Source organism: Phragmites australis, chromosome 9, assembly GCF_958298935.1.
Source record: "Phragmites australis chromosome 9, lpPhrAust1.1, whole genome shotgun sequence".
Lineage (NCBI taxonomy): Eukaryota > Viridiplantae > Streptophyta > Magnoliopsida > Poales > Poaceae > Phragmites > Phragmites australis.
The window spans coordinates 12,953,162-12,973,010 of NC_084929.1; the positions used below are offsets into that span (position 1 = coordinate 12,953,162).

Here is a 19,849-nt window from a genome sequence, read left to right on the forward strand (position 1 = left end):
TCACACACCCACAACCTACAAATGACGGAGCCCGACATGAGTCATCGTTGACAGGTTTATCTCTAAAATAACAAAGTAGCTCCAACTTCCTATAGTGGACCTCAGCCTCTAACCTCGAGAACGCACCCAGACACACAACAACCACCAAGACACTCGCGAGAAAGAGCATACCGCATGTCATCATTGCCAAGCTTCATCACATCCTATAACGTAGCAGCTCTGACTTCGCACAGCAAACACCTCCCACTCGTGCTTGACATCCACTTCGAAGCAAGAGGCAGCTCTGGGAGGGTAGAGCCCTGCAACAAACCAACCATCAGAAGCAAAGAGAGATCTCCAAGACGATGCCTTTAGGAAGGAAGTGACATCAAAGATGTCACCATCGCTCCTAGAAAATGGACAGGGTTTTCACCCGATGAGAACTGTAGGAAGAGTGATGGAGGCATCGCGACAGTGCCCCCATGAGGGAGAGCGACGCTCGAGAGAACGCTGCTGCCAGCACCAGTAAAAAGCTAGGCTAGGCTCTCACCCTTAGCCTTCCCACCCCTCCCCCCTACAGTGCCTTGGCGGTAGCGAGCTCCCCGCATAGCGCACAACCTCAGCAATGGCGCTGGAGAGAGCAACACATAGCCTTGCAGCACCTCTCCAAGCCTCACATCATCGTCGGGAGCCTGCTGCGCAGGACCCAAAACCAACATCAACCATCATCACAACAAAGGGCCGCCACGCCATCCATAACCCACCTCTGTTGTCGCTGCCCTGGCCGCCACCCACAACCGCATGCCACCCTACCGCTTGCCGCCGTGACACCACCATCGTGCCACCGCACGACACCGTGCATGCAACTGGCCCAGCCACCTAGCACTGACGGTCGCCTTGCGGGACAGCCGTTGCCGCCGCCTTAAGGGACCAGTCGCTACCACCACACGGAACTAGGACCACCATCACGCAAGACCTGGTGCCGCCACTACGCTAACTGGCATCACGTGCGAAGAACAACACGTCCCTCGCATGGACCCGGCACCACCACACTGCCCAGACCGCGGCCGCACTAAACAAGCTGTCGCCGAGCAAGACCTATTGTTGCCGCTGTCACCATGCAAGCCAGCCCAACGCATAGAACCGATGACTCGCCACGCATATCTAGATGCCATCGTGTGGATATGCCTGTCGTCGACCGCCTCTAGGTGCGGGCTCACTCGGCCACCCGCGACAGCAATGGCGGCCTCTAACCCCGCCATTGCTGTCCTTGCAGCTGTGCAGGTCTCTGACAACTTGCTCAGGTGGTGGCGAGATGGAAAGGAGATGTGGAGGGGTGGTGGCGCGCGGTGGCTTTGGGAGTCACCCGAGTTGCCCTTAGGAGCGATGCAGGGGCCTCTCATCTAGTCTGATCTCAGCCATGTACTTGGCCTGCAGGGGCCTCCGCATGCAGCTTCCACCTGGGTCATTGCCCTAAACCCACTCGGTCGAGCTCCTACCACACGTCTTTTGTGCCTAGAGCTTGAAGCCATGCAGTCGTACTCGTGCACCGCCCAACAACTCTTGAACGAACCGTATCCATCAACCTTTGAGTTCACCATGGCTTTTGCTATCGTTGTCGTTGCTCCACCTTAAGCATGCAATAGCCGACCTGATCTGGATTTGTCAATTAGATGGTGAAGCGAAGTCACTCCTCTCATCCACAACATCTTTCAGTCATACCGTTGAACCTAGCTATTACGTCTAACCGACCCCTATCGAATAGTAGCCTCATGCGCCACCTTGTGCCATGTCCGGTCCATAGATCGTGCAATCTTTGCGCAATGTGTAACATCTCCTCATGCCTTCACATGATACTTCTCCATGACTATGATACCACTTGTTAGAATATGTGGAAGCACAACCAAGTCACAAAGCTAAACGTAAAATCAACGATACCAAGACAATATTTATTAATAAGGTTCAACCATCTACTTACATCTTTAGGTATGACCACAGACGCTCATCCCTAATATTATTCAATAGTACATTAGCACTAAGACATCACCACACACTACCTGCATCCAATAGGTGCACCAGGTCACCACCGCCCCTTGCCCTTCCCTCTATGTCGGTCTCCCATTACACCAGTGATACCCAATATTTAGTCATAACAATATAAGTCCGACACAAACTATATCTCTAATCACCTAATACAACTCAAGTTCAATACATAACCTATTTATACACATATTCAACATGTATTCCAACATATACAACAACATATAATGGTAATGCATTTAGGGTGGCGGTGAGGCGAGAGAGGATATCCATCGTATTAAGAAGATTGCTCTCCAAAGGTACCTGCGTTTCCTTCAATAATAGATTATTTGTGTTTCCACTTGATAAGTTACTATGTCGTTGAAAAACACCCACATAAGAAAACGAATCAAATTGAAAAAACAATGACTTCGGGGTTGTTTATGGAATTCACACAATGTAGACGATCGCAAGAATTTAGTAATGCAACTGTTAACGCGAGTCAAATTGAAAAAACAGTGACTTCGGGGTTGTTTATGGAATTCACACAATGTAGACGATCCCAAGAATTTAGTAATGCAACTGCTAACGCCATGACATAATGGTACCCCCCCCCCCCCCCCCCCACACACACACACCAAATTCTTTCCGAAATCACCATTAGGTGTAAAGCTTGTTCCATTTGACCTACCTACTACAGCATGACAAGTGGTATGACAGACTATGCTCAGAAGTATGTACGCCAGGGTCTTCATCTGATGTACGTCAGAGATGCTCCAGCAGTGGGCACATAGAATTAAAATGGTGACCAAACCATAAACGTTCATTCCTGCTCTGTAAAATCGATGTCAGGTGATCACAGCTCAATTTGACATGTACTAAGTAAACCACGAGCTGCCCAGTGACCCTGTGATGCTTGCTCTTCTAAATCACATGCAATAAATACTGGAATCCTTCATCCTATTTCAGCTGATTTGTGGTTCGTGGACTACGTGCTCCAAACCAAATTATCTCCTTATTACAGGGCCTTTATAAAGACCTCTCGCAACAACAAAATCCTCAGGGGGCTGATGGTCTTCCAACTCCTCCAACCAGACTACTTCTGAGCTATCTATTTCACTGGGCAAAACAACTGGCAGGTAGATTTTAAGTTAGCATGAGCATAATGGACAAGAAATTTAGAAGTTAAAGTTTCAAGAGCTCCGTGTACCATGTGGTTCCTTCACTGGAGACTTCCGGAAGTATGAACAGTGTCGCCCCTCCTCAGCAGAATATGGTGGAGAAAGGACGTCGAAGAGAGCACATGGTGTGATGGCTCTGAAAGTGTGGATGTTACCACCCCTGTTGGGGTAAAGAATGGTTGTCTCTGGTGCCGACATTTCACAATCTCTGACAAGCTTTGCTGGTCTCGCTACAAGTTGCGACAGGTCAAGGCATTATAATTATTTTAATAAGAACATTTGCATGATTGGAAGGAGTTTGTGATAAATAGCCATATCTCAAACTCGTCTAACATTAATCTAATCAAAAGCAGAAAATGCAGCATTTCGTACAACAGAAATAAAAAACCATCTGGAGGTTAGTGTTGAATATTAATTCCCCGTGGACAATAAGGTGGCCAGGGGACAATGGATGGGAAAGTAGCTCTACTTGCTTAGCTCTAAATTAGATAACAGAAAAATTAGCTTATAAAACTGACCAGCATAATCAGTTGTCATAGACCATAGTTATTAGGGTGTCACTGAAGCTTCGCTATGGTGACGCTATATCGCCGTGGCGGAAAATCACAGGACGCCACGGCTCCGGTGTGTATGGCGTCCAATATAGCACCGTGGCGCCCCTGTCTTGGCGTCCTATAGCGACCAAACGTGTCAGACCCCTGTGTCCTATATTAGTGGACTCGTGGACAAAACAATGATCTCGTGGACTAGTATCCACGTCTGACCAGTCAAGTAGAAGAGTCTACAGCGGAACGAACAGGATGGTGCGGCCACAACCTTAGACTTCCACTCTTCATCTGAGACAAGCTTGAACTCCATATTTATATCTAAAAGCAACAAGTTTGAGTACGGATTGGTGAAGTAGTATATGACTTGTTGAGTATCTTCCGTAATAAAACTTGCTGCTTTCCATATGTAAAGATGGAGTTCAAGCTCGTCTTAGATGAAGATGAAAGGTGGAAGTCTAAGGTTGTGGCTGCCCACATGTTGCATGTGGCATTGGGTCATTCCGTTTCGTTCCAATGTAGACTCTTCTACTTGACTGGTGAAACGTGGATACTAGTCCACAAGACCATTGTTTTGTTTACTCAAATAATTATTTTATTCAAAGTATATATTTGACATCATTTTGTTGAATTATGTGCATATCAACAACAACAACAACAAAGCCTTTCAGTCCCAAACAAGTTAGGGTAGGCTAGAGATGAAACCCATAAGATCTTGCAAGTCTAGTCATGGCTCTGGCACTTGGATAGCTAACTTCCACGCACCCCTATCCATGGCTAGTTCTTTGGTGATATTCCAGTCTTTCAGATCCCTCTTTACAGACTCCTCCCATGTCAAGTTTGGTCTACCTCGACCTCTCTTGACATTATCCGCACGCTTTATTCTTCCGCTATGTACAGGCGCTTCTGAGGGCCTGCGTTGTATATGCCCAAACCATCTCAAACGATGTTGGACAAGCTTCTCTTCAATGGTGCTACACCAACTCTATCACGTATGTCATTATTCCGAACCCGATCCTTTCTTGTGTGGCCACACATCCATCTCAGCATACGCATCTCTGCTACACTCAACTGTTGGACATGTCGTCTTTTGTTGAATTATGTGCATATCAACTATATATTTGACATTATTTTGTTGAATTATGTGCATATCAACTATTGATTTTCCGACTGAGTGGTATCAGAGCCATATTTGGCTGTAGGTCAGCTTAGCATTGACGTTAATTATACCTTAGTTTTACTACAAAAATTTTCCCTACCTTATATATATCTTATTGCTTTCACCTTACCTTGGCAATCTATTGCAAAACCAGTTGGATTCCTCCTTACCCTCCATTCTCAAAACGTAAACATGGAGTACCCCAGAGAACCATAACAAAATTAGGGCTTGCACATGGAGTTGTATCAAGCATGAATCCTAACCCATATTCTCTATCATAACTTAGAAACGAAAAGTTAATTGTAATTGTTTGCACCGTAGTGTTGGTTCTTATTGGTTGTTCATTGCATGTTTCTCGATTGTGTGCTCTTGTTACACATGTACCCCAAGTTGAATCTTAACTCACCTTATGCTTTCTACCTTATCCCCAAAGAATCAAACGCTACCCACAATGTCAACAAGGAAGTCAAGTGAGGATGATAACCACCTAGAGTTTAAAACCCAAGCCACAAGACTAGAAGATGGAGGTAGCCCATCAACAAAGTTCGTACCAGACAACGGGAATGAGCAACACATGCCACTAACACCTATTGCAAGCGACTTTCTTACAGTTATGGCTAACCATACCCAAGTAATGCAAGCTATTGCTCAAGAACTTAGTGACATCAGTCGAGCTCTACTTCTCGGAAATGTTGGCAAAGAATGCAAATGTAAGAAGAAGAGAAAACTTAGTGCCCGAAGACTATCCTTGTTAGAAGCTATGTATAGTTTGAGGCAGAAGCCAAAGAACCAACAGATTATGTAGTACGAAGCCCCTGGATCTACCTCTAACCAAGCAAATCCAATTCCCTGCAACAAAGATAGTGGAAACATACAACAAGGGACTCTGAAGACGCAAAGCCCCGGCAAGATTTGCTACAACTATAGGCAGCACAGACACTACATAACAAGACGTTCATAAGCACCCCAATACAACACTCTAGTTGCACAAAAGCTTTGTTTCATTTGCAAGGACCCAGAACACCTTGCAAAGGATTGTCCCCAGAAGTAACCAAATGTAGCATCTGCCTACATCATCGAATTATCACCATCAATAACCGAAATGACTGAAATTAGGTAGGCATTTGGAAAAGATATCCATAACCAAAGACCCAGGAGTCAATGGATATCATTCCCTGTGGATACCCTAGTTAGTTCAATTTAGGTCTTCGTTTAGTTTTTACTTTAAAGTTGTACTTTTGTTCACCCTTTAGAGGGTATCTCCAGCCAAGGGAACTCCGGTAGTTGTAAAAGTCTTTTGTAATGTGCTAACTTAGAACAAGTATCAAATGTCTTTTAGACACCCTTGTGTTGAATTTTCTGAGTGGGGTAGAGTTCTTAGCAAAACTCTACGGCCCTAGAGAATAAATGACAAGTTATAATCTTGGAGTTAAGTGATTGACTGTCAACAAGACAATACAACCTATGAAATTTGGAAGATTACCTCAATACTCCATGGAAATATTGAAGAAAAATTACTCCTTAAAGAAGGTACATGTAGTATGAAAAGTAACCGGAAGTACTCCTAGATGGACGATTCGATAGCAAAAGACCCTATCAGATGACACTAAGGGATTTACTAGTGTAGTACCGTAAAGGAATTTCAATGGATAAAACTTAGGATAAAGTTGAACATGAGGACCACGCTACCTAGGACACCAAAGTATTTATGGCAAATAGCAAACACCGCCACTGATTGAAGAGTTTAAACTACATTTGGAACAATATCGGACTGATATAGGAGGTACAGGGGAACCCAAGATCAGGGTTCGACAAAACAAGTCGTGACAGGCGCAACAGACAGCGACAGCCGCCAGCCTCTGCCTAGATCGGCATCTCCCATCTGGGTCCCCGTCCACCTCGTCGTCTCCATCCTGATCCCCGTCTGCCTCCTTGTTCGGATCCGACGGTCGAAAATGACAGATCCAACGACGGCGAAAGATCCATTAAGTCCATGTCGAGGAGGGAGTGTGGCAACCGTTGAGGCATCGAGCTCCTCGATGGGTGACTCCTCGGCGGCGACTCTTGCTGCTGCTTCAGTGCTTGGCCTTGGGAACTCGGAGATGGGCAAGGAAGGGGGAGGGAGATGTGGAAGCCAAAGGCATTGGCTTGCTATAAACGACGACAACCACCACCATTACTAGTCAACTTAGTGCTGCAGTGCTTCGCCTTGGGAACTTGGAGAAGGGCAAGGAAGGGGGAGGGAGATGTGGAAGCCAAAGGCGTCAACTTGTTATAAACAACGACGACGGCCACAACTACTAGTCTACTTAGTTCTGCCTTTTTACAGATCACCCCCTCATTTGTAGAGTTATTGTCCCTTCGTCCCAACATCTCCTTCCCGAACTGAACTTGAAGTTCAGATCTGGATCTCATAAGAACTAGTCATATCTTTGGAAGGTTAGATCTCATGTCTAGTTCATAAGGATAGCGATATTCATCTGCAGCAATGTATATAACAAATGCAAGAAACAAATTACTTGGTCTTGGATGCTTTGCAGCATGCAGTTGCTTAGATTTGTATGCCCCAACATCAGGCACAAACCGCACATTAGTAGTTTCACAGCACTTGAACCACTTGAGAAAATAATCTCTCTTTTAAAGAACAAGAGTTACACCGTATGTTCCTAATATCCTAGACTATGATATGTTTATGGTGTCACCACACCGCGCCATAAGCAATATAAAGGTGTGAAGGTGGTGGGTCAGCGCGCCTCGCCACACCACCCTAATAACTATGTCATAGACTCATAGCTGCCTGTAACAGACTAACATAAAAGTGCTATGTGGTAAATAAAGGACAAGCAGAGGAGTAATAAATAGTTGCAGCAATAGGTTTCGATGAAGGATGTAGGATTTAGATTTTCTTTAGCAAGCAGATGGATTAGTAGTTGTGCCAGATTGAATGGAACCAAAGGCCGATACTGAAATACCAAAATAATCAAGCTAAATAATTAAAATCAATAATAAAAAATGCTTATCCATTGTAAACATGAAAGATTCCAAGTGTGGAGAACCTCATCTTGTCAAGAAATAGTGTAGTACAACATATGAGATAGCCTACTAATGGCTCCATTAGATCGTAGGATTTTCATATAAATTTTGGAGGATTTCAATCCTTAGGATTTACTTTTCAATCCTTAGGATCCCTATGCCCCCAATTCCATATGAAAATAAATATGAGCTCAAATCTCGTTTTAATTCTCTTTTGAGAAGTCCAATGCTCTCTCTTCATCATAACCATACAAACAGAACTCTGTATTTCTATCTTTTGAAATATGACATTTTGTTCCTATGTTTTTCCCTATCCGTGTGTTTTCTAACTCCTGCTGATGTCCAGTGCCGTGGATTTGTACCATTGTGCTTCACTTGACACATGAAATTTATGCACCGTAACTTCCTAACATTGTGCCGCACATCTTAGCATTGCTGTATCATCGAATCAGCAAAGCAATTAATGGCCATTTGGGATGGCAAGAGATAATCAATTGTGATTTAACCATTTGTTGGGTTTCAGAACAAATAAATCACCTTCAAACTACTAATGTATGTCTTTTTTCCTTTTTTTCTTGAAAACATTAACTCTGCACATCCATTACATGTTTTAAACAGAAACAATGGTGGCATACTAAATATCATCCCCTAACGAATTAACCAAATAGAGTATAATTACGGAGAATGGTCGTAGCAGATAGGCATCAATTCAAATGTCAGAACTCACCTTGGAATTGGTCAAATGGATCAGCTATATCAATCAAATCATAGGATTCAGAGTGCAGTTTTCCATAAAGAAGCTTGCTCAGTACAGTCATTCCAGGATGGTTGTGAAGTGGAATATGTCATGTGGGGCCTCCAGTACCAACGTCGGCCGCGCGTCCAGGAGCAGAAATCGCCGGCACCGAGTGGCTAGGCGTGGATTTAGGCATGCAGGCATGCAGATCGACATGCAAAGATTGCTAGAATAAAGGAGTTTGTTTCCATTTGTTAGCAGGCCACGGGCCTATATAATGCATGTAATCGGCACTCTTTGGAGGCAAGAATGACCAACCCTAATCCTCTCTCTTCTTCCTAATCTCACCTTCCGTCATCATTGGGCAGCCGGGCAACAACCCCGACGCCATTACCCGTCAAGGCTACGAGCTCCGTAGCCGAGGACCCGCTGTCTTGGGCATCGACGTCCTTGACAACCTGGTATCACGATCCAGGCCTTCCTCACCCAGCCGACCACCATCGCCACCACCGCCGTTCCGCCCTTCCTCTGCGCCGCCCACCCCACGCCGCACATCCGCCATGAGCGATCCCAACGCCCTCCAAACCACCTTGAACGCCCTGGCCGCCTCCCTCAAGTCGCTGCAAGCTTCGGTGGAAGCCAACTCGCTGGCGATCCAGCGCCTGCACGACACGCGACAGCCGCCACCCTCGTCGTCCTCCGGCGACAAATCCGCCTCAGGCGAACACCATCAAGATAGGCCTCCACGATTCCAGAAATTGGACTTCCCCAAGTACGACGGCACGTCGGACCCTCTCATCTTCATCAACCGGTGTGAATCTTACTTCCGCCAGCAACGTATCATTCCAGAGGAGCAAGTCTGGATGGCGTCCTACAACATGGACGACGCCGCCCAACTCTGGTTCATGCAAATTCAGCAGGAAGAAGGCACTCCCTCGTGGCGCCGCTTCACCGAGCTACTGAACCTCCGCTTTGGGCCGCCGCTGCGCTCCAACCCCTTGGGCGAGTTGATGGCATGCAAGCGCACGGGCTCCGTCATCGACTACCAAGGTCGGTTCGAAGCTCTCCTGCCTCGCGCGGGCTACCTCACCGAGGACCAGAAGGTGCAGATCTTCACCGCCGGGTTGCTGCCGCCCCTTAGCCTCGACGTCGAGCTCCACAACCCTCAGTCCCTCGCCGTCGCCATGAGCCTGGCCCGCAAGTTGGAGCTCCGCGATCAGTGTGTCGCGGCGGCCGTGCCACCACCACGCCCAGGGCGTGATCACCAGAGGGGCATCCTACCGGCGCCACCGCCCCGTCTGGCGCTCCCAGCGCCCAACACGGCGCCCGCGCCAGCGCCACAGCCGGTCACCGTCGAGGGCCGCCAGGTCAAGCGCCTGTCGCAGGCAGAGATGGAGGAGCGCCGCCGCCTAGGCCTCTGCTTCAACTGCAACGAGAAGTTTGGGCGAGGCCACAACCGCGTCTGCCAACGCATCTTCCTCCTCGACTTGGCGGCGGCCGAGGACGACACCAACTCTGAGACAAACGAGGCCACTCCAGCGGAGCCCCAGATCTCACTCCACGCCATCGCTGGCGTGCGCACCAGTGAGACCATGCAGATGCATCTCACGATGGGCGGCACCTCCCTCCTCGCCCTGATCGACTCCGGCTCGACGCATAACTTCATCGCCGAGGAGGCGGCCGCCCGCGCCACGCTCCCGACCCTCACCCAGGGCCAACTGCGGGTCACAGTGGCAAATGGCGAGCGCGTCCAGTGCCCCAGCGTGTTCCGCAACGCGCCGTTCTCCATCAATGCGGAGGAGTTCACCGCGGATTTCTACGCCCTGCCGTTGGCTGGGTACGACGTCGTCCTGGGGACCCAGTGGCTGGCAACGCTGGGCCCGATTCTGTGGGATTTCGGCGCCCTCACCATGTCCTTCTGGTGTGGCGGCCGTCGGATACGCTGGTGCGGCACGGCGGCTCCCACAGGCTCTGCGATCCAGGCCTGCATCGGCGCCGATCTCCTCACCGCCATCCTCGAGGAGTTTGCCCCTGTCTTCGCCGAGCCCTCCGGCATGCCTCCGGCACGCACCCGCGACCACTGCATCAACCTTCTGCCGGGATCCGCCCCGGTGGCTGTCCGGCCGTACCGCTACCCCGCCGCGCACAAGGATGAATTGGAGCGCCAATGCGCCGCGATGATGACCCAGGGCATCATTCGCCGCAGTTCCTCGGCGTTCTCGTCGCCGGTCCTCTTGGTCCGGAAGGCCGATGGCTCCTGGAGATTCTGCGTGGACTATCGTGCCCTGAACGCCATCACGATCAAGGATGCGTTTCCGATTCCGGTGGTCGACGAACTACTGGACGAGCTCCGCCACGCCCGCTTCTTCTCCAAGCTCGACCTGCGCTCCGGTTACCACCAGGTTCGGATGCGCGCCGACGACGTCGCCAAGACCGCCTTCCGCACCCACGACGGCCTCTACGAATTCCTCGTCATGCCGTTCGGCCTCTGCAACGCGCCGGCGACGTTCCAGGCGCTCATGCACGACGTCCTGCGACCTTTCCTCCACCACTTCGTCCTCGTCTTCTTCGACGACATCCTCATCTACAGCGAGTCATGGGCCGATCATCTTCGCCACGTGCGCGCCGTCCTCAGCACGCTCCAGCAACATCAGCTCTTCGTCAAGCGATCCAAGTGCGCGTTCGGGGTCGAATCGATCTCCTACCTCGGCCACATCATCTCCGCTGCGGGTGTCACCATGGATCCCGCCAAGGTCCAAGCAGTGGCCGACTGGCCGCAGCCTCGCTCGGTGCGGGCGGTCCGGGGCTTCCTCGGGCTGGCGGGGTACTACCGCAAGTTTGTCAGGGAATTCGGCACGATCGCCGCCCCCCTGACAGCCCTCCTCCGCAAAGAAGGGTTCTCCTGGACGCCGGAAGCTGCTGCGGCTTTCGCCGCCCTCAAAACAGCCGTGACGACGGCGCCTGTTCTCGCCCTGCCCGACTTCAACCGCGCCTTCGTCGTCGAGTGCGACGCGTCCAGTTACGGGTTCGGCGCAGTGCTCCTCCAGGACCAGCACCCGCTGGCGTTCTTCAGCAGGCCGACCGCGCCACGCCATGCGTCCTTGGCGGCGTACGAACGTGAACTCATCGGCCTCGTCCTCGCCATCCGCCACTGGAGGCCATACTTGTGGGGACGCCGTTTCGTGGTAAGGACTGACCATTTCAGTCTCAAGTTCCTCTTGGATCAGCGCTTGGCCACCATTCCACAGCACCACTGGGTGGGCAAGCTCCTCGGCTTCGACTTCTCCGTCGAGTACAAGGCGGGGAACACGAACACAGTCGCGGACGCCCTTTCTCGCCGCGACACGGAGGAGGCCGTGGCCCTGGCTATCTCGGGCCCCCGCTTCGACTACATCGACCGCCTCCGCCAAGCTACGTCCACCGATCCGGCTCTGGTGGCGCTCAGGGACGAGCTGACAGCGGGTACACGCGCGTCTCCCTGGTCGCTCCTCGACGGCCTCGTTGCATTCAAAGGCCGCCTCTACATCCCGCCGGCATCGCCACTGCTCCACGAGGTGCTCACCGCCGTCCACGACGACGGACACGAGGGTGTTCAGCGCACGTTCCATCGCCTCCGACGGGACTTCCACTCGCCCAACCTTCGCAAGACGGTGCAAGATCACATTCGCGCCTGCGCCACCTGCCAGCGGTACAAGTCCGAGCACCTGCACCCCGCTGGTCTCCTTCTACCGCTGCCCGTCCCGACGGCGGTCTGGACTGATATCGGCCTCGACTTCATCGAGGCGCTCCCGCGCGTGGGCGGCAAGTCTGTCATCCTAACGGTGGTGGACCGCTTCAGCAAGTACTGCCACTTCATCCCCCTCGCGCACCCGTACACGGCGGAGTCGGTGGCCCGGGCATTCTTCGCAGAGATTGTACGCCTCCATGGAATCCCGCAGTCTATGGTCTCCGACCGAGATCCCGTCTTCACGTCGGCATTCTGGCGCGAACTCATGCGGCTCACGGGCACCAAGCTCCACATGACGTCGGCATTCCACCCGCAATCAGACGGACAGACAGAGGCCGCGAACAAGATCATCGTCATGTACCTCCGCTGCCTCACCGGTGATCGTCCTCGGCAATGGGTACGTTGGCTCCCATGGGCCGAGTTCATCTACAACACGGCGTTCCAGACAGCGCTCAAGGACACGCCCTTCAAGATCGTCTACGGCCGTGACCCGCCCACGATCCGCTCCTACGAGCCAAGCGACACCAGGGTTGCAGTCGTGGCCAAGTCCATGGCGGAACGTGACGAGCTGCTCGCCGACGTCCGCTACCGGCTTCAGCAGGCTCAGGCGGTGTACAAGGCCTACTACGACAAGCACCACAGGGAGGTCCACTACGCCGTCGGCGATTGGGTCTGGCTCCGCCTCCGTCAGCGTGCCGCAACGTCCCTCCAAGTTCCGACAACGGGCAAACTTAAACCCCGCTTCTACGGGCCGTACCGCGTCGCCGCCGTCATCAACGACGTCGCCTACCGCCTGGAGCTGCCGGATCGCGCCCGCCTTCACGACGTCTTCCACGTCGGCCTCCTGAAGAAGTTCGTCGGCACGCCCCCGACGTCGCCACCGGCCCTACCGCCGATCCACCACGGAGCGGCGGCCCCGGAGCCCGACCGCGTCACGCGCGCTCGCCTTGCCCGTGGCGTTCGCCAGCTGCTCGTTCACTGGAAGGGCGAACCCGCTTCATCAGCATCGTGGGAAGACCTCGACGGCTTCGTCGCCCGCTACCCCATGTTCCCGCTCGAGGACGAGCTGATCGTCGAGGGGGGGAGAGATGTCATGTGGGGCCTCCAGTACCAACGTCGGCCGCGCGTCCAGGAGCAGAAATCGCCGGCACCGAGTGGCTAGGCGTGGATTTAGGCATGCAGGCATGCAGATCGACATGCAAAGATTGCTAGAATAAAGGAGTTTGTTTCCATTTGTTAGCAGGCCACGGGCCTATATAATGCATGTAATCGGCACTCTTTGGAGGCAAGAATGACCAACCCTAATCCTCTCTCTTCTTCCTAATCTCACCTTCCGTCATCATTGGGCAGCCGGGCAACAACCCCGACGCCATTACCCGTCAAGGCTACGAGCTCCGTAGCCGAGGACCCGCTGTCTTGGGCATCGACGTCCTTGACAGAATAACTGAACACGGAGGAATACAAAATATACCCATCTGGGTAGATTATAAATTCAGTACTTGCTGAATACAGTGAGCACAACAAAGAAGATGTCTTATATATGCTACTAGAAAGCCATGCATAATTAACGTAAAATATCCAATTATGAATGAATAAGAGATCTTACAGAGAAACTTTCGCATTCATGGATATGCAAATATTTGATCGGAGAGGCGAACTGGTTAGCCCCATTACGTCCTTGTCTCCCGTTTGGTTGACGTGTAGAACTATTCCAATTGCATGCAATTTGTGCTTCATTATCTAGACCAACATCTAAAGGTCTTATCTCATCTGGGAAAAAGAAATATAATTGATACTTTAGGTCTGCCGATGCTCTGATATCATAGAATAAAATAGATAGCAATTTTTCTCTGTTTGGCAATGGAGTAAACTCTAGAGAAACAATTTCACATTGCAAATTCACACCATACATGGTAGCACATAACATTTTTTTTCCTAAATCCTGATTTGAGCAACCCTGACCAGACAAAGAAAGCAATAAATCAAGACGCTGTTTTGTATTCACTGTTGGTAGCAACTCTTCATAGCAGTCACAACGAACACAACTAAGGAAGTTGCGGATAGCTTGTTCTCAATACAAAATTGTGCACAGCCAGAAGAAACTCAAGCTTCTCAAGAGAGCTGTCCACATCGACCATATAACAGGATAGGAGTGAACAATACAATCACAGAGTATCACAGTATTTGACATGTAAGAAGTGACTATGCAATGAGGCTAAGATCTAAGGATAGACATAAAATCAAGCATCCCTGTGAACACTTGAACAGCATCCTCGACTTTCAAAGGTGGTTGGCCATAGCTGGTTGATGCCCTCCACTTCAAGGACTTCAGCACGCTTCCCAGTAATACGTATCAGCCTAACTCCACACTATCAGCATCGTTAACTCATTCCATCCCAAACTTGTTTTTTTGCCCCATAGCTAACTGATCTAAACACACTCCACACCTTAAACTGTTGCTCAGATAACTACATTGACCTTTCAACATTATATAAAACATAATTGTTGCACAAAAGAATTCTGCATGCCTGCATGTAGAATATTAAATGCAAAAAAGGATAACAAAAATGCTTATAAAGAACTACATAAAAAGCCAGAAGCTCGGGCTGCATGCCGTGGCACTCAGCTGGATATGGCTGTCTTCTCGGGCTGGTGCTGCCGTGTGATCAAACAGTGAATTGTGGAAACATCACAGTGATTGTGTTTTCAACAATGCAACTCCAAGTGTGAGCATGATAATGAGAGCGGTGGCAGACGAGGGAGCTCTTTGGTGCGCCTTTGAAGCTAAGGATCTCCAGAGCTTATTAGCTGGGTAGTTTTGGGTTTCCTTGATCCTAGTAGCTGCGATGGTCATTTCCATCTTGTTGCGATGGATTTGTGGCCATACAAGAAAGGATCGGATCTGAAATAATGATATACGTGATAAGATAGGAGTAGCGCCAATTGAAAAAAGCTTGTCCAACATCGATTGAGATGGTTTGGACATATCCAACGAAGGCCTCCAGAACCACCTATGCATAGCGGGATACTAAGGCATGCTGATAATGTGAAGAGAGCCAGGGTCGACCAAACCTAACATGGAAAGAGTCTGCAAAGAGAGATTTGAAGGAATGAAATATCCCCAAAGAACTATACACGGATAGAAGCGCGTGGAAATTAGCAATCCGCGTGCCAGAACTATAACTTATGCATCAGTCTCTTTATACCATTATTACTTTTATTTTGTTACTATTACTAGTATCTTTATTATCATTATTGTTTTCACATTATCTTTTTAGTTGGACCTTGTGGGTTTCATCTCTAGCCTACCCAACTTGCTTGGGACAAAAGTTGTTATTGTTGTTGTTGTTGTGGCGCGAATCTTATAATTTAGGGTGTAGGTGGTGTGGTATTGTACTCTATTAATATTCTTCTCTTTAATAAAATGACACGTAGCTCTCCTATGTATTCGAGAAAAAAGACAACATCAAGAACTGTAGAACCAAGGCCTAGACAATTACCAACAAAAAGTTGCCATCACAGCAAAAGAAAGTGAACCTTCAGTTCACATGGGGATGTAGTTTCAGAACAAAAAATAAAGATACAATAGCTCGGAACAAAGAAATACAAGAGTGGACAATTGTAAAATAACTACCAATTATTATACAAGATAAAAAAAAATGACTCACCTAATAGTGCACGAACTCTCTCAAGTGCCTCTTCAGATATGGGCCCATTTGGAGAAAATGATACTTTACAAGCATTAGAGAGGTTCTTTATTTTGGGCATCTGGCACTTTAATGTAGTATTGAGAATATACCAATCATCAAACTTCTTAAAGCTCTGCTCGAACTTGCAATTGAGAGACTGCTCAACTGATCCACAAACGTTGTTTTGGATCACAGGTTCTCAATCATTGCATCTACCTAAGCAACAAGAGTACATTTATAAATGATCAGTCTCCTCAATTTAAGGCATTGTAAAAGGAAAAAAAAAAGGAAACTATGGTAACAATATGGATATGATTAGATTTAATGAATTCATTGGTATATAGTAAAGCATATTGGCTTAGTTTTGAAATAGTACAGCAAGCGCAGAATTCGTATTAAATTGGATGAGGATTGAATACATTGCAAAAGAAATCTGCAATTGCATGGCATCTAGTTATTAGTAACTAAAGTATATTGTGAAGCCTTCTTATTGGAAGCTGTTATGCATTCAAGTCTGCAAGTGAAGTCCAAAGAGCCAATGGTTATCCTAACCTAAACTCGATACAGATCAATTGGCTAACTCTAAAGGGAGAGTTTGTGGGGGTAGTAGTTGTGTCAAGTGCGCTTTAGATGAATCTGGTTGTGATATTTGAAATGAGTAATTTCCTAATCTACTTGGATTTATTGGACGTGATTAGCTGCAATTAGTTCATATGTTCATTGAGTATCTTAACTTATTTTTTATACATAGTCAGTTCTTCCATGCATGGTTGTTTTTTTCGAAATTAGCTGTTTTGTGTTCAGGTAGCCTGCAAAAATATATGTTTACATGCTATACTGATCATCTGCTGTGGGTAGCTTAGATTAGCATCTTGCATAGTTAGACATCTCCCTGCACTGAAAACAAATTATGTGCACAATGGCACTAGTTTTTTGTAAATCCTCCAAATGGGAAGCATGGCATCAAATTGTAGAAGAAAAAACTATATGCCCCCCCCCCACTACACACACACCCCTCCTCAATACCCTTCAGTGTTAACCATTTGATCTGTTCAAGGTTGGACAAGGATAATGGTTGCCTCTTCTGACTTCACTTGGAACTTGACAACTTGAACGCGTATAGTGTCATGGATCAAAGAGCATTGCCTCAAAACTTGACACAACTGGAAGAAAGGAGCTCTCTAAAGCCTTATCGTTTTGTGCAGGTTGTATCATTCCTGTAAATTTCATTATTCAAGTTGTCAGTTCTAGACTTATCCCTTTCCTCCATTGGACCATAGGTAATAGATTGTCTCATATTTATTTATCTAAACCAGACAAACAAAACCACCATAGACAAAGTCACATATGCAGCAGCACCAATTAAGCTTCATCTTGTCCGTTTACAATACCCGAGGCAAAGAAAAATGTGTAACAAAAAATTAACGAAGTGCCTCAGTATAGTATATGTGCAAGTTCAGATCCTAATCGGAAACAAGATCAGTGCTGTTAATTTGCTGCACCAAAACAACTAAATATAAACCAAAGGAATGCTACGTATCTCTGTTATGTATAATCTAAATTTGACCAACGTATGCCACTGTTGTTACTTGTTAGTACTAGTGCTTGCTTCAGATACTAATCCTAGACATCATGCCAGATTCATTGAGTAGATTCGAAACAACAGCAATATGCATGATCACGTCATACCACTGAATCAATCGATTCCTTTCAAAGAACTATTAACCAGATCAACAAAAAATTCCACGAAATCAATACATGTAACTGCCGGATCTATCAAGAACAAACACCATTCCACCTCCATTACAACACGATTTTCCTCGAAAAAAAGCACGATTTGAGGCAAAGAAAAAAGAGTGAACTTACGAGATCAGGGAGAAAAGGAAACCAAATACGAAAGGATGAAGGAAGAAGCTCGGAGCCAGGCGTCGACCTCCCCTTCAGCCGCCGTACCTGCCGTTCCCCTTTGGCACCGCAAAAGAGAAGGTAAATCTACGGTTTCCGGTGCCCGACTTCGCACGACCGGAAGGGAAGAGAGGAGGCGGGCGGTGGACGTACAAGGCTGGTCGTGGCTGGCACAGAGCCCGACGTCCGGCGAAGGGCGGCGCGGCACCCGTGGCAGTTCCCCCAGTCGTCGCTTCCGGAGCAGGGGAGAAGGCCACGGGCGAAAGGGGGGGGGGGGGGAAGAAATGAAGGGCCTCGGGCAGCGAACGCAGCGCAGCGAGTCGGTCGTTCGGTCAGCCACTGCAATATTTTTTCTTTAGAAGGATATCAAAATACATTTTCTAATAAACCTCTGCTAATTTTTTCCTTAAAAACATTGGACTTTTAGCCTCGACAACGCCGAAGGGCATTATACTGTCAAACATTAATACATGTGATGAGATAAAAAGATGATATAGATATAGCATATTTACGCGTCAGCGTAGATAGTATATGACACTATGATTATCATGTTAGATCATATAGCGTTGTATTACATGTCAAATCATATAGTGCAGTACCCCACGCGATACAGGTGGATACATATTCCATTCTAAACTCCTCCTTTCCTTGAACTGAGGCCAATATTTTGCATCTCTTCCCTTTGACCTAATTCATTCACAAACTTCTACGACTTGAGGTGTTTTTTATTGGTTTCCTCTTCTACCAAGTGCAACTATAAAGGCTAGAGATGATCAAATAGGGCAAGATGAAATTTGGCACTAGGTGTTCTAGATGTGAAGATTAAGAGTCTATTTGGTAGAGCTCTAGCTCTAAGAATTTTTAAATTAATCGTCTCTAGATCTAAAAATTCTTAGAGCTAGAGCTGAAGCTATGTCTAATCGAGGGTCTTTGGTTGATACATTTTATTATTATTTTAGACTAAAAATATATATTTAAATTATTATATTTTATCCTATAAATTTCAAATCCTGCATGAATCTCCAAATAAAATCTAGCTCAGGAATTATTAATGGAAAGCCCTCACATGGAGGAATATTCCAGGGTTACAAGGGTCATTTTACACGTGGGCTACTAGGCGCCGTTACATTTGCTTCAGATGGAGGCCTTCGTCGGGGGCTCATGACTTCAGCACTGTTTGGCACCAAAGGCCTCTAAGATGTCTTTCGGCACAACACCCTTCGACACTAAGGCATCCTTCGAAGGCACCAATGTTGTTCTCGTGACCTTCAGTGAAGTCTCTAAGGTTTTATCTTGTCTCATGCTTTGCACACACTTCACATGCGACTTCCCATCTTCTTCAACTTCAGACCATGTGGGGGAAGAAGCAGCATTCCCCCACACCACATGTGTACAAAACGGCAAAGAATAGTATTGTCCATGTAACTTGACTATATTATATTGTTAATACCTCATTCATCACTTGCAAACTTAGATGGTCATCTAAAACTAAATGTGTAATAAATGGGGTTCCATAGTAAGTCCTTGACACAATGATAACTTCAAATACTAGTAGAGTATTAATTCAGAAACATTTCTTGATAAATCATGATGCTCTAATGGTCACTAAGATGATCATCTGACATGGACTCCACATATTCACTAGGAATTTCAATTTCATTTTCTTCAAACGAAGATGATGTAACAAATTATTCCTCATCTGTAGTTGGGATATCTTGAATGATAATCCTCCTCCTCCTAGGATTCACATGAATATTGGCTAAAAAAATATAGAAGAAGCTCATGGTAATCTACTTTGTACTACTTGTGACTATCATACACACATACACTACTAGGTGTTAGCTACAATCCGCACGACCACTATAACAGTGTCAGG

General features: G+C 47.7%; 1 protein-coding gene across 5 annotated transcripts; it reads right to left on the reverse strand.

The window, feature by feature from the left end:
* Positions 1 to 2,640: 2,640 nt before the first annotated feature.
* On the reverse strand, positions 2,641 to 18,270 carry LOC133928653 (plant cysteine oxidase 5-like). Of its 5 annotated transcripts, none has more exons than XM_062375078.1 (9): positions 18,127 to 18,270; positions 17,935 to 18,032; positions 16,179 to 16,280; positions 16,048 to 16,077; positions 13,986 to 14,149; positions 13,818 to 13,854; positions 8,644 to 8,754; positions 3,209 to 3,409; positions 2,641 to 3,130 (listed from the first exon to the last, which is right to left on the reverse strand). In XM_062375078.1, the coding sequence occupies exons 3-9, from the start codon at positions 16,183 to 16,185 to the stop codon at positions 3,006 to 3,008; spliced, it is 675 nt and encodes a 224-aa protein (XP_062231062.1). In that variant the 5' UTR covers positions 16,186 to 16,280; positions 17,935 to 18,032; positions 18,127 to 18,270; the 3' UTR covers positions 2,641 to 3,005. The 5 variants fall into 5 exon arrangements, with proteins under 5 accessions (XP_062231062.1, XP_062231061.1, XP_062231058.1 ...); XM_062375077.1 differs by having other exon boundaries at positions 16,179 to 16,284; positions 18,127 to 18,269; XM_062375074.1 differs by having other exon boundaries at positions 16,048 to 16,280; positions 18,127 to 18,264.
* Between the last annotated feature and the right edge of the window lie 1,579 nt (positions 18,271 to 19,849).

Excerpts from the sequence above, each read along its gene's own strand:
- LOC133928653 (XM_062375075.1), bottom strand. The coding sequence starts at position 16,147 with ATGCCCAAAATAAAGAACCTCTCTAATGCTTGTAAAGTATCATTTTCT. Across the intron at positions 13,855-13,985 it reads ATGAATGCGAAAGTTTCTCT|ATGGGTATATTTTGTATTCC; the intron begins GTAAGATCTCTT and ends TAATCTACCCAG. Across the intron at positions 3,131-3,208 it reads TCCAGTGAAGGAACCACATG|TTGTTTTGCCCAGTGAAATA; the intron begins GTACACGGAGCT and ends TCTACCTGCCAG.